Source organism: Pelobates fuscus, chromosome 8, assembly GCF_036172605.1.
Source record: "Pelobates fuscus isolate aPelFus1 chromosome 8, aPelFus1.pri, whole genome shotgun sequence".
In the NCBI taxonomy this organism is placed as follows: Eukaryota; Metazoa; Chordata; class Amphibia; order Anura; family Pelobatidae; genus Pelobates; species Pelobates fuscus.
In genome coordinates, this window is record NC_086324.1 from 145,266,106 (window position 1) to 145,280,790 (window position 14,685).

Genomic DNA, 14,685 nt, shown 5'->3' on the forward strand with positions numbered 1-14,685 from the left:
TCCAGTTCTCAAAAACTGCAATGATTAAAGGACCACTATAGGCACCCAGACCACTTCAGCTCAATGAAGTGGTCTGGGTCCCAGGTTCATCTAGGGTTAACCCTGCAGCTGTAAACATAGCAGTTTCGAAACTGCTATGTTTACATTAGGGTTAATCCGGCCTCTAGTGGCTGTCTCATTGTGAGAAGACGTCAGCGTCCATGGGAAAGCATTGAGAAATGCTTTCCTACGGCATGGCTCTTGCCGCACATGCGCATTCACCGGATGACGTCAGAAGAGGGAGGAGAGTCCCCAGAGCCGAGGGAGCACGGTGCTGGAGAAAGGTAAGAATTTAACTCCTTCCTCCCCCTTCAGCCCGACGGAGGGGGGCCAAGAGGGAGGGGGGGACCCAAAGACCCTATAGAGCCAGAAAAACATTTTTTTTTCCCTGGCACCATAGTGGTCCTTTAACATTGCAGGACTATGTGGGACAGGGACACTGCACCTAGACCACTTCAATGAGATGAAGTAGCCTGGGTGAGTATAGTATCCCTTTAATGAAGCAGTTTTAGAGATCATGCCCCTGCAGTCTTACTGCTCAATTATCTGCAATAGAGGAGTTAAATCAAGTTTGTTTCTGTCCACGCAGCCTTTGCCACACCTCCCTTGACTGTGACTTACACAGCCTGCATAAAAATTGATTTCATTTTCAATCAGATCTGCTCACAGTATGTTTACTTTACACGTTTGTTTTGTTTATGTCCTTTCCTGTTAATTGTACTTTAATCACACACCGGCTGCTCCTGCAGGCTTTAGCAGGCTATCAACAGAGCAGGTTATAGGAATTCCAAACTAAACAGACTGAACAACAAAGGTAATTTAAACTTTAGATCTCTCTGCCCAGGAAATATGCAGGGAGACTATGTAGGTCACATGCAGGGTAGGTGTGACAAGGGCTGCACATACAAAGTGAACAAACTCCTAAATGGCAGAGAATTGAGCGGTGGCAAGATCTGTACACCAAAAAGAATCAATTTTTCAGTGTAAATCTTTTCAAAAAGGGAACTGAGATTCTAGAATAACACCAAAAGATAAGCATTCTGCAAAAGTGGCAAGTTTGTTCAGTGTGTTTGCTTTTTGAGGACCGTGTATAATCACGTTAGATTTAACACAGTAAAGAAAACAGAGAAAAGGCCAAAGATCATAGGGACAGCCATGTCTCATGCCATTTGTTAGAGAACTGTGGGGATAATGATCCGTTCACTAAGACTCTAAGTATGGAGGTAGAGTAGAGGGTTAAAATTTCCCAAAGTATCTGATTTAGACTGACCCTGTCAAAGGACGTTCCTGCAGTGGTGAAACGTAGTACAGGAGATTGCTGGAGAAGTTGGATGGAGGAAAAGTGTGCAATGTGCGTTAAGTTGATTACTTCTTTATAAAGTTTAAACTTTAGATCTCTCTTTACAGGAAATATGTAGGGAGACAGTGGAGGTCACATGCAGGGTAGGTGTGACAAGGGATGCATATACAAAGTGAACTAACTTCTAAATGTCAGAGAAATGAGCAGTGGCAAGATCTCTACACCAACAAATACTCCTTTAAGCTATAGTTGTTTTGGTGCTTATAGTGTCCCTTTAAGCATACTGGCAATCCATAATGCAGATATGCCTTGAATCACAACTGGAATGCGATTCACGAGCATTTGAGCTACAGTATGTGTATATTCACAGAGTACACACCATGTTATCAAACGAGTATATAGTTACAATCCAACTGCACATTTGAAATATACAGAGATTAAAAACTACAATATTTAAATAAAAAAATAAAAAAAGCGAATGGATTCATTTTGTTTCACAACATTTTGCAATAGTTTAAAGAGCTTTAACACGCTCTGATAAGCAAAAGCAATAATTTAACCTTGAATTGCCAGCTCCTTCTCCACGAGATTTAAAGGTCCAGTATTCACACGTGTAAAATCATTTAGGTTTGGTCTCTGAGATCAGATAGCAACTAAAAAAAAAAAAACTCAGCAACAGATGTGAGCTTACTTTTACCAGTAAAATGACTAGCATGCGGGACCCCCATGAAGGTTTATGTGGCTGTTGTGTGGTCTAATGTAACAAATCCGTAGAATTTTCCTGCCTAAAATTGGACTGTGCAATTTGTGACGTCACTAGCGGAAATGGAAGCTTACCCAAAATGGAGACTTTGCTCAAGAATTCTTCATACATCTTCCGCTTTCTCAACGTGCTCCCCTGTTAAGACAATAATAATATGAAGAAACACAACAAACTCGGTATATCTTTCAACATTTCCAGATTTCTCGAGACTTGTGTGAAAACAAAGACCTAGAAAGTTTTTTTTTTTATTAACGCTATTTGAAGGGGCAGCCAAGGGTTATTGCTGTTCTATATTTTCTAATGGAAAAAGGGATGGTTGGAGAAAACAAAAAACAAAAAAAAAACATGAAAGGGATTAAAGTTACCGTATATTTATGAAAGAATTGCAGAATTTTATATGCATGCACTCAATTTTCATGTATCAAGTTTAGGTTTTCCATAAGTTTACTGTACTATGATACAATATTACAATATCACACAAAAATGCAAATATACAGAGTTCTGTCCACGGCCTTCAGAATCCACGAGGCAACTGACCCAACTATAAATAGGGCAAGAATGCGTTTAGATTTTTAAGAGGCTTAGAACAACTGCCTTTTGGGGCCCAAATTAGCAACCCACACAAAGCCTCCTAAAACTCTTTTAGTTGAAGAAATGCAGCAATCTGTCACTGTGCATGTTTTGGAGAGCAAAATTAATTAGCTCTGTGTGTGATATTGCAAAAATAGAAAAACGCAAAGGGCCTCTAACTGCTTTGTGTTTACTGCTAAGGAATGCATCCTGTAACACATTTTACTATATCATCTTAAACATTTGGGTTATGCATAAATAGCCATTCTGAGGTCTAGTTCTAAAAGTGGAGCAATTTCCGTGGAAACCAAGAGAATCTTAATGTTGTCTGCTCCACTTTGAGATATTTGATCAGTATCCTTGTAGAATGTTTTATAAACGATGCTCGTTATTATTATGATTTTATAGACTCTGTGTTTTAATATTATTATGACTTTATAAACTCAATGTTTTCATTTCAACAAGCGTCATAATCTCAAGTCAAGAATTTTGATAATCGCCATAAACTCGAATTTAGAATTTTGAGGAGCATCATTATCTCGGCTTCATCATTTTGACCACAACATTGCTCACGTCAAATTATTGTCATTTTGACAGCGATATTGCAATCATCAACTTGCAGTCATCATTAGGATGCTTGTGTCATTTGTTTAGGTTTAAGCTTCCATGGGTTGCAGTTTCCTCTTTGCTTTTATTGCTCTATATTAAAATAAAATCTAAATTACAGAAATGATTGTGCGATTATGACACAATCTACATTTTAGATCTACTTTTGGACGCAATCATTTTAAAATTTTACTTTATGTTATGTTTGACTTTATACACTCAAGTTTATGGCACTCTTAATTAACCCCTTAAGGACACATGACATGTGTGACATGTCATGATTCCCTTTTATTCCAGAAGTTTGGTCCTTAAAGGGTTACTACAAGCGCGATGACCACTTTGGTGATTTAAAGTGGTCGTGGTGCCTAGAGTCTGCATGTGCTGCCAGAGGTGTGACTCCACCTCCAGCAGAATCATTGGGGCATCATTGGCCAGCCCAGAAGAATTCCAATTAAATAATGTGAATTCTGTGCAAATTTGGCATCTGAAGCCAGTACACACAGAATGCTAGTGTCAGACAGCCAATGGCATCAGAACCCCGACCAGTGCCACCCTGGTCGGCATCTCAATCTGCCCTACCTGACGTCCAGCCACCCTTTTAATACCACACAATATCTAAAGTAAACTGCTTTGCTCCAGAGATGCACGTAATCTATAAATCACTATTCAATTATTCTGCCATCATTTTAGAAGGAAAATTGAGAAATACCTTTATGATTCAAATTACAAAGTGTAAAAGGTAACCATAATTGCTACCCCATCACCATCAGCACCACTGACCACTGCTGATTCAATAAATGCAACAATACAACAGTCATGTTTTCTACTTTACAATCTCAAAAAATAAAAATGAATTCATTTTACAGTTTAATCTCAGGATACCATCTGGCTTCAGTCCTTTATTTATGAAACAATGCACGGTTAAAAATATTTTTAAAATGACAGGATTGTTAAGCTGGAATTTTTGATAGCACACAAATTAATACTTTGATACCATCTCGGCATTCAGTAATCAAGGTGTTAAACATGATAACGCTTTGCAGGAGTCTGGTTGGAAGATGACTACTAAATATGGATATATAGCCTTTAATCTAGCGCCCTGAGGACGACTCAAATGGCACACTAAGAAGGTATCTTTGAATCACAGATTGCAATGTTAGATTATCTTCAAAGTGCTGCCGTACTAAAACGGTATCAGGACTTCAGATACACTGCCAAACTTAAATGCCTTCAGAGTATCCAATGATCTGTGCCAAAATGTCATTGAATCAGAGCTATACCAAGAACGAAAGGAACAGAAGAAGAGGAATGCTTAATTACACTGGGTTCTACAAAGATAGTCATCAAGAGACTCAAACATTCTATAGCCAACTCAGTTTATACATACGTTTCTATTAATACATATCTGGACTTTAGGAAAAGTTAACTCACAGGCACACAGTGTGGTAGGGAGGTAAAGGAGCCGGGCCAGTGACACGATCGCATCACTAGCTTTGTCAGAAAGGGGGCGAGCCTGCCGACGTTACTAGCAGGTCAACCGGGTGTAAATAGAGGCCAGGCTGCCTGCCAATCTTGCAAAGCCAGCCCACTAGGGAAGACACTGTAGAGAGCACAGTTTCAGTACTCTCTGCAGAGTCCTAGTAAGATCACGTCTAATGATGCGCTTGCACTATGATTGTTGGGGACAGTTCTCTGGTGTTCCAAAAGCTGTGCACAACAGCATAGGACCCGAAAATCAGGACTGTCCCACCAAAACTGGGACTGTTGGGAGTCATGTAAATAGAGAACTTTGGAGGTTTTCCTCTACATAATTCGCTTCTCCTCTTGATAGTACCTATCCTGACATCCTAAACCACCCATATAATAGGGCTAAGAATACATTATATTTCTAACCCTATAGTGTTTCTTTAAGGCAAGCCTCCATCCTAGTTTCTTTTTTAACCAGATAGAGCACATTAAGCTTTTCTAGTGGCCTATGATATAGATATTGGTATTACCCAGTTGATAGAACCTGAATGGGAATAGAATTTGTGATATTGATTGATCATGTACTAGTTGGTGAATTAACTAACTGAGCTATCTCAGTAGAAGATATTTGTACAGTGTTCCTCTAACCAACGGTTCCTAACCCCAGAATCACTAGCCAAATTTAGATTCCCATGGTTATTTCAATGTGTCCCTAAGATTTGGATGAGACATCATATGCATTTATTTTTCATGCAATTCACCAAAATAAGTTGTTTACTGCACTGCTATCATCTTTCCCAGCTCTGACATTATTTAGTGTCTAATTAAGGTATTCTACAGTTTATTTTCATTTTAATTATCTACGTTAACCATTTTACAGTCAACATGGGTCAAATAGGTCATTGAGTTTATTTTACAATTGAAGAATGGGCCTTCAAGCTAAACCTTTGTCTGTAATTCAGATGCCTGTCCAAAAAAAGTTAATAACCAGCACTCAATAAACAATAAATTAGTTATTGGTAAAAATATGCATCCCGGCATGTAGATGTTTTTTGGTTTTTTTTTTCTCTTTGGTTCCCCACATACCGTAACTAAAAATATGTGAAATCTGTCAAACTCTTTATAGCCTGCTCTATCACTATAAATAATATATTATAATGGAATATTGCTCAATGTCAACACTTAAAAGGTCAGAACATTAATAATAGATCCTGCTGCACAGCATTCTAGCTGTTAGCATAGAGCTTGTTGTCCGACATGTGTCTTGAACTGCGTGCTGGGAGATAAGGCTGGCAGGAGACCGGTCTCCAAAATGAAGAGAATATTTTCTACAGATGTGAAATTGCGCCGGTTGCTCATATCCAGTTTCTGCCTCCGAAATGTTAAGTAACTAATGAATTAAGCATTAGGGCAACTGCGTGATCAGTTACGTGAGAAAATAAGCAATTATTTTTTATTTCACGCTAACTCCCTGCCACCTGTGTAACCACAATTTGGATTTGGGGGCAGCATGGTTAGTGAATACAGATAATTTGTGACTGCAGAGTGAATTGAGAGTGTCAAAACACAGCTAATCAGTACTCAGTGAATCACAGCATTTTTTTTTTTCATGTAGGTACAGTTCAGTAATTGAGCACAAAATCGTCCCAGACATGGCAGAAAAGGAAGGGGGAGGTTGGACGAGGTTTCTAATTACAGGTGAGTTTGCACGGCAGGTTGATGAATAGACCCCTCTGTGCTAGTCCAGGAAGAGGATAAAGGCTGTAATAGATGCTAAGACAACTTTAAAAATCCCTTGTTTGCTCCGAATTTGGTAGATCATGTCATTTTTGCACCCCTCTCTCTCTGTTAAGCAAAATACGAATTTTGATCTATTCACAATCCTGCCATAACTAGAGGCAATGTACCTATGGTTACTTAAAAACAGATCAACAATATCATATAGGTAGTTTTTTTTTTTTAATTTCCACTGTATAGCGTATATTTATTCTGGAGACAATTTAGTCTAAAAAAGGAGAAAATCAATATTTTCCATTATTACTATTACATAGAATCGAACAGCTGGGAGTTCACTGTACGTAAGACATCAATGCTTCTGTGATGTAATTCCAGTAAAATACAAGTTTAGCAGGCTAAGATTGCCACAAGGCATATGTATGTATATGTGTTTGTAGTACACGTAGCTAAGATACTGTTATCACTGTACTGACCAGGTGCAGGAATGTAAGAACTGGAATTACGCGTCCCTCTCCTTTGTATCAGATGAGCCACGTGGTTAGACCGGATGGATGAGTTTAGACTCTATTTATTAAATAGGTTAAGGGTATGTGTGGGTGTAGTTAATTGTGGGAGGAGCTACAGTGCTATATAAGGAATGTACTCTATGTATTCAGTACTCAGACTTTGCTGTATTTTGGTGACGCTAGTCCCTCTGAGTCCCGATCGGTGATCCAATAAAGAATCTCTTCCTTCCTGAAGAAACCTGTGTCCATCTCTCTGTGCTTGGCTTCCGTCAGTTTCTCCGGTATCATTTGGTGCATTGGCCGGGAAGCTCATCGTTCAACGGTAGCTGAGAGGCAGAGGCGTGAGACGGTCTATCTTTGCCCACGTTCTCTACGGCTGCACCCCTGAACTTCTGCGTGGACCTCCCTTCGTCTCGGCGCCACTGGTCTGTTGTCCAGGAGATCATCGGCCTCTAAGTGAGAAGTGCTGGGGTGTCCCCGTCGATGAGTGTGAACTCAGGTTCAGGAACGAGGAGGTAAGACAACTGCTGTTTTAGACGGCAGGACCCACTAGGGGTATACCGATTGTGCGGTAGGCCCAAAGGGGTTTTGAATCTGTGTATCTGCCCCCTCTGTCGGAGGGAAGGAGCGAAGGCGCACCGCTCGATCGAACGCTCTTTAGTCAGACCGTTTGATTTGGTTAGTCAGGCGGGGTCCTGGTGTAAATAGCCCTAGCCGGACACCGGTGTCTTGTCTAGACTAGCGTTCTAGGGTGTATATTACGTTCGCTAGGTCGGAGGGACCGGGAGACTAAGCGGCGCCTGTGTAAATTCGGTTCGCTAGTTCTCATCCTATCTGGGCTAAGTGGGAAGGCGTGTAAATTTGGAACCCACTAGACTTTTGATAGTGCGACTAAGAGGCGCCTGTGTAAATTCGGTTCTCTAGCTCGCTATATATGTGGTGATTGGGCAGTGTGGCTAACCAAAACGGGTGTATATAGTTTTAGGTAGTCCATTCAAGGTACTGGCCAATAGTTTAGTTGGGAATTGTAAATGTGTTAACGATTGTTTTAGTAAAGTGTATATCTTGTTAGATAGCGCGAGCTCAGCCGTCTAGCGAGAGTGTTAATAGTGTGTTGCTGTATTATAGTGCACGGTACCATAACCCTGTATATTTACTGACATTATATAATAAGTACTAATCATTGTCGTCCATTGCATGTTTAACACCATAACCACTAATAATTGTATTGTGACCTTAACTTGTGCTTTGACCTATGCTAACCGTACTGTAACCGCTATTTGTAAAAGACGATGTTACTGGGGTGTGTTATAGACGGGTAATTCGTATATAGAGAATTATAGCGTGGGTGACTGTATAGTTACGCCAAAGGGCATAATATTGATTATATAGTGACTGGTGTAACAGCTGTGTGTGTACGGGAATTCCCTGAGTGTTTATTGTTATTGTGTACGTTTCACTTGGTAACCGTACCACGTGGTGCTGTTGCCAGAGGAAACGGGTGTGACTGTTGAATAGTACGCGTGTATAGTATTCGTTGTCGACGACGTTCCATTGTTAAGTATGGGTGCGTCGCAGTCAACGATTCCGGATCCCTTAGGATGTATGGTTAAGAATTTTAAAAAGGGATTCAAAGTTTGTGATTTTGGGGTAAAGATGTCTCCTGTACGTTTGGTCACTTTGTGTACTAGGGAGTGGCCTACTTTGGTTGCGGCATGGCCGCCACGTGGCAGTTTGGATCCAACTCTGGTACAGCGCTTACACGTGGCTGTATCGGGTAGGCCTGAACTTTACGGCCAGTTTCCTTATATTGACTGTTGGAGACAGGCCGTAAATGACTCGCCAAAATGGCTCCAGACATGCCACGAGGAGCAGTGTCGCCTCATGGTAGCTAGGACTTGCTCGTCCACTAGGACTGGTGTTAGGCCCATTTTGGACACGCCCCCTGAGTCCGAGATCCCTTTGCCGCCCCCTTACTTTCCGTTAAGAAGAAGTGACGCAAACGCAGGAAGTCCTGCACCCCTCCCCTCATTACCCTCATCCACTTCCGCTTCCTCCTCCAGTACAGGATCCACCCCCCCTCGTACTAAATCTCCCCTTCCGGAACCAGAATCCACCCCCATTAGAAACGAATATCCTGATTTGGCGCCACTTCAGACTTCCGGTCAAGCTTCATCTAGCTCGGCTCGAAGTGTTTTATTTACGACCTTTTCCCAAAACCGACCTCCCACATCCCCATACCCTATCTCTCCCCGACCGGAACCCATGACTGACGCCTCTCTACGTAGCCCCATCCAAACCCGACAGTTGACTGGTGCCCAACAATTAAAGCACTATCAGATGCCTCTTCGTCTGAATCCCGGGTCAGCTTATATCGATGCCGCAGGTCAAATGGCACACGCTGACCCAGTCTTCGTATATGTCCCATTTACCACAACCGATCTTTTAAACTGGAAGAAGTGCTGAAAAACCGGTTCTTAAAAGTCGACTCTGTACATTGGGAGGCCACGTAGTAAAACACCAATTCCTTTATATGCCTGAATGTCCAGTCCAATTGCTGGGACGTGATATGCTATCAAAATTACAAGCGCAGATTACGTTCCTACCAAATGGAACAACATCCTTAAAGTTTAATGGACCTTCAGGTATTATGACTTTATCCGTACCAAAGGAAGAAGAGTGGCGACTTTATACAGTGTTGACTAGCCAAAACCCTAGGAGTGATGAGACATTGTTTAACATACCAGGAGTTTGGGCAGAGAACAACCCACCAGGACTGGCCCGCAATATTCCACCAATAAAAATTGAACTGAAACATGGGGTTTATCCAGTGAGCCTAAGACAATATCACATTCCGCAGAAGGCTAAGAAGAACATCCAATCCTATCTGGATAAGTTCATACGGTATGGTATCCTAAAATTCTGTACTTCCCCCTGGAACACCCCATTGCTGCCTGTTCAAAAGCCCGGTACAGATGAGTATCGACCTGTACAGGACTTAAGAGCAGTCAATGATGCGGTTGTTAGCATACATCCAGTTGTACCCAATCCATATAACCTGCTTGCTTTAATTCCGGGCGGGGCTACTTACTTCACAGTCTTAGATCTCAAAGATGCCTTCTTTTGCCTCCGAATTGCCGCAGAAAGCCAATGTATTTTCGCTTTCCAATGGGAGAACGCTGTAACGGGCTCAAAACGCCAAATGACTTGGACAAGACTGCCCCAAGGGTTTAAAAATTCACCTACCCTATTTGGTTCAGCTCTAAGTCAAGATCTACTGGATTTCGAGTCTATCCCAGGAGAATGTGTATTGTTACAATATGTAGATGACTTGTTGATAGCAGCAGTTACAAAAGAAAAATGTCAGCAAGCAACGCACGATCTACTACATATTCTCTGGAAGGCAGGATACAAGGTGTCCAGGAAGAAGGCTCAGTTGTGTTTGCCAACTGTCAAGTATCTGGGATTCCATATCTCTGAAGGTCAAAGGATTATGGGGCCAGAGAGAAAAGAAGCTGTCTGCCAAATACCAATACCCAAGAATAGAAGACAAGTGCGAGAATTCTTGGGGGCAGCAGGCTTCTGTAGGATATGGATTCCCAGCTATGCGATACTGGCAAAACCTCTGTACGCAGCCATCAAAGGTACAGAGCACGACCCCTTCTTATGGACCCAAGAACAGCAAACGGCATTTGAAGATGTGAAGAAGGCTTTGATGAGTGCCCCAGCATTAGGTCTACCTGATCACACACGACCATTCTACTTATATGTACACGAGCAAAGAAGAATGGCTGTGGGAGTATTGACACAGTACTTGGGATCATGGCAAAGACCTGTTGCCTACATGTCTAAGCAACTGGATGCAGTGGCCAGCGGACTTCCACCTTATCTAAGAGCCGTAGCTGCAGCCGCCCTGCTAGTAGCTGAAGCCGATAAACTCACTCTGGGTCAAGAACTTTATGTACGAGTCCCACATGCAGTACAGACGTTGTTGGATTACAAAGGAAATCATTGGTTTAGTAACAGCCGTATGACCAAGTATCAAGCAATGTTGTGTGAAAACCCAAGAGTGCATTTAGAGACTGTAAACACCTTAAATCCAGCTACCCTTTTGCCGCAACCTACTGAAAGTCAACATGATTGTTTGGAAGTAATGGATGAAGTATTTTCAAGTAGACCAGATCTTCGTGATTTTCCCATCCAGAACCCCGATGTTCAATATTACACCGACGGCAGTAGTTATGTGAAAGAAGGGATCCGCTATGCAGGATATGCAGTGACAACAATAGACAAGGTGATAGAAGCTCGGCCACTGGCGAAAGGAACATCAGCACAAAAGGCAGAATTAATAGCACTAACACGAGCGTTACAATTGGCTGAAGGTTTAAGAGTAAATATCTATACGGACTCTAAGTATGCGTTTTTAACCACTCATGCCCACGGAGCTTTGTATAAAGAAAGAGGACTACTGAATTCAGAAGGCAAAGAAATCAAGTACGCAGCTGAAATCCTACAACTATTGGAAGCAGTGTGGGAGCCGAAAGAAGTCGGTATCATACATTGTCGAGCGCATCTGAGAGGAGATGGTGATGTAACCAAGGGAAATCGGATGGCAGATAGTGCAGCTAAGCGTGCTGCTGAATCAGGAAGACAGGAGTATGTGGGGCATATAGCTGCTCTTATACCAACTCCACTGTCCCAATGGACTCCAGTTTATACAGCTCAAGAAGAGGAGTGGTTAAAGACTGAACCGGGAAAGTATTTGGAGAACAAGTGGTATCAGCTAGAAGATGGAAGAATAGTCATACCAGCATCACTAGCGGTAGAAATTGTCCAAAATTATCACAACGGGACACATTCTGGGAGAGACAGTACTGAAGAATCTCTCAGGAAACATTTCTACATACCAAGATTGTCCAACTTGACTCAGGCCATTGTACGCAGATGTGTAACGTGTGCTAAGAATAATGCAAGACAAGGACCAGTAAAGCCACCAGGAGTCCAGTTTATGGGGGGACTCCCCATGTCCGATCTACAAATAGACTTTACAGTAATGCCTAAATCGGGTGGACATCGTTACCTGTTGGTAATTGTGTGCACCTATTCAGGCTGGGTAGAAGCATGTCCTACTCGTACAGAGAAAGCAGGAGAAGTTGTAAGATTCCTGCTACGAGAAATAATACCCCGATATGGACTACCCTGTTCTATAGGATCGGACAATGGTCCAGCTTTTGTTCATCAGTGCCTACAACAACTGACTCATATGCTTGGTATAAAGTGGAGGCTTCATACTGCATATAGACCCCAGAGTTCTGGTAAGGTAGAGAGAATGAATAGAACTATAAAGAACCAGTTGGCTAAAATGTGTCAGGAAACCCAACTTAAGTGGAACGTTCTCTTACCCATAGCTTTATTGCGAATCCGCAGTACCCCTACCAGAAGGATGGGCCTCTCTCCTTTTGAAATCATGTATGGGCGACCACCTCCCGTACTTGGTAACTTAAGAGGGGACTTGAGTCAGTTGGGAGAAGGAATTACCCGGCAGCAGGTTGTAGAGTTGGGTAAGACTATGGAGGAGGTACAGAAATGGGTACAAGATAGATTACCTGTGAATATTTATCCCCCTGTTCATAGTTATCATCCAGGAGACCAAGTGTGGATTAAAGAGTGGAATAATGTACCGTTAGGGCCCAAGTGGAGAGGTCCTTATGTTGTTCTTTTGTCTACCCCTACAGCGATAAAAGTAGCCGAAGTAACTCCGTGGATACATCACTCCAGGGTTAAACCAGCAGCAGTCGATTCTTGGCAAATTACAGCAGATCCAGAGAATCCCTGCAAGATCCGGTTGAAACGCACTACTCAGTCGGAGTAACGAGGAATTATTGTGGATTACAAATTTTATTGTTACAGGTGTGAGTGAGAAGGCCATAATAAAGCCTGTCCGCTTACCAACACATAGTGTATAAGCCAGGAAAGTCTCGAAGGGACACCTGTGAAGACGAGCAGAACTCCATTCCCTGCAGCCCTCACATCCTGGAAGCTGAGGTTCCATCGCACGGACGAAGACTGAGGATGACGGCGAAAGATGTGCTTTTGATTGTGTTTATTTATATGTGTTTTTATATTCAGGAAGGTAGAGGTACCGACACTCCTAGCTGTGAGGTATGCATTAAGACTACGAGAACAGGTAACCATATTTCCCAAACCCTAATTTGGCATTCACAATACGAATGTAAAGGAGAGGTATCAAGATGTAGATACCTAAATATAGACTATAGTGTGTGCCATTTAGGAGTAGGAGAACCTAAGTGCTTCAGTCCAGAGTATCAACCTCGTACAATTTGGTTGACTCTCAGGAATGGAGATCCTCAGGGGACCCTAATTAATAAGACGGTGTTAGAATCCGTACATTCTTCGGGTGTTCTGCTATTTGATGCATGTAAGGCGATATCAAGTGGTAGAAAACCGTGGAATGTATGTGGGGATCTTAGATGGGAGAGGACGTATGGGTCTAATGATAAATATATTTGTCCCAGTAGTAAAAATAAATATGTGAGTCCTAGATGCCCAAATAAAGACTATAACTTTTGTCCATATTGGTCTTGTGTGGGGTGGGCGACTTGGGGACAGACAGTAGATAAAGACATGATAGTGACTAAGTTGCCGACTAGCCCTTATTGTAAGTCTATGGAATGCAACCCAGTCCATATACTTATTAATAACCCCGACAAGTTCCTAGATAAGTATGGAAATTTATTTGGGTTTCAGATATACGGGACGGGTTTAGATCCTGGGACATTATTGTTTATAGGAATAGAGACTGATACGGTATCCTCCCAGACTCATCAAGTATACCATTCCTTTTATGAAGAGATGAGTATAGATAATAAGATCCCCCATAACGCTAAAAACCTGTTCATTGACCTAGCTGAAAGTATTGCCGGTAGTCTTAATGTTACCAACTGCTATGTGTGTGGAGGTACTAACATGGGAGACCAATGGCCTTGGGAAGCAAAGGAGGTAATGTCCGGTTCTGAGGCAGTTGACCAACTAATATCTACACAAGCCGATTATCATTTGAGTGTTAGAGGTAAATCTGAGTGGAGATTAAAGACCTCCATCATAGGTTATGTTTGCATAGCAAGGAAAGGAATAATGTATAATACTTCTGTAGGAGAATTAACTTGTCTAGGGCAAAAAGCTTATGATGATGATACTAAAAATACAACTTGGTGGTCGGCTTCAAATGTCTCAGAACCATCTAACCCGTTTGCTAGATATGCCAGTTTAAAGGATGTGTGGTTTGATTTATCCATCACATCTACCTGGAGAGCCCCAGCAAATTTGTACTGGATCTGTGGTAAGAAAGCCTATTCGGAGTTGCCACAGGACTGGGAAGGGGCATGTGTGTTGGGTATGCTCAAACCATCCTTCTTCTTGTTACCGATTGAAACAGGTGAGACTTTAGGTGTTAAAGTGTATGATGTGAATCATAGGAAGAAAAGGGGACCCTTAGAGATAGGCACCTGGGAAGATAATGAATGGCCTCCCCAGCGTATCATAGATTATTATGGGCCAGCCACGTGGGCAGAAGATGGTACCTTTGGTTATAGAACCCCAATTTATATGCTCAACCGTATTATAAGATTACAGGCGGTGGTTGAGATTATTACTAATGAGACCTCACAAGCACTCAA

General features: G+C 42.0%; 1 protein-coding gene across 1 annotated transcript in view; it reads right to left on the reverse strand.

Annotated features, from left to right (window-relative positions):
• The window catches only part of PRKAR1B (protein kinase cAMP-dependent type I regulatory subunit beta), a 219,330-nt gene that overhangs the window by 49,262 nt on the left and 155,383 nt on the right, over positions 1-14,685 (reverse strand). The window contains exon 8 of the mRNA XM_063430384.1: positions 2,177-2,237. Coding sequence (XP_063286454.1) covers positions 2,177-2,237 — 61 coding nt within the window. The remainder of the gene's footprint in view (positions 1-2,176; positions 2,238-14,685) is intronic.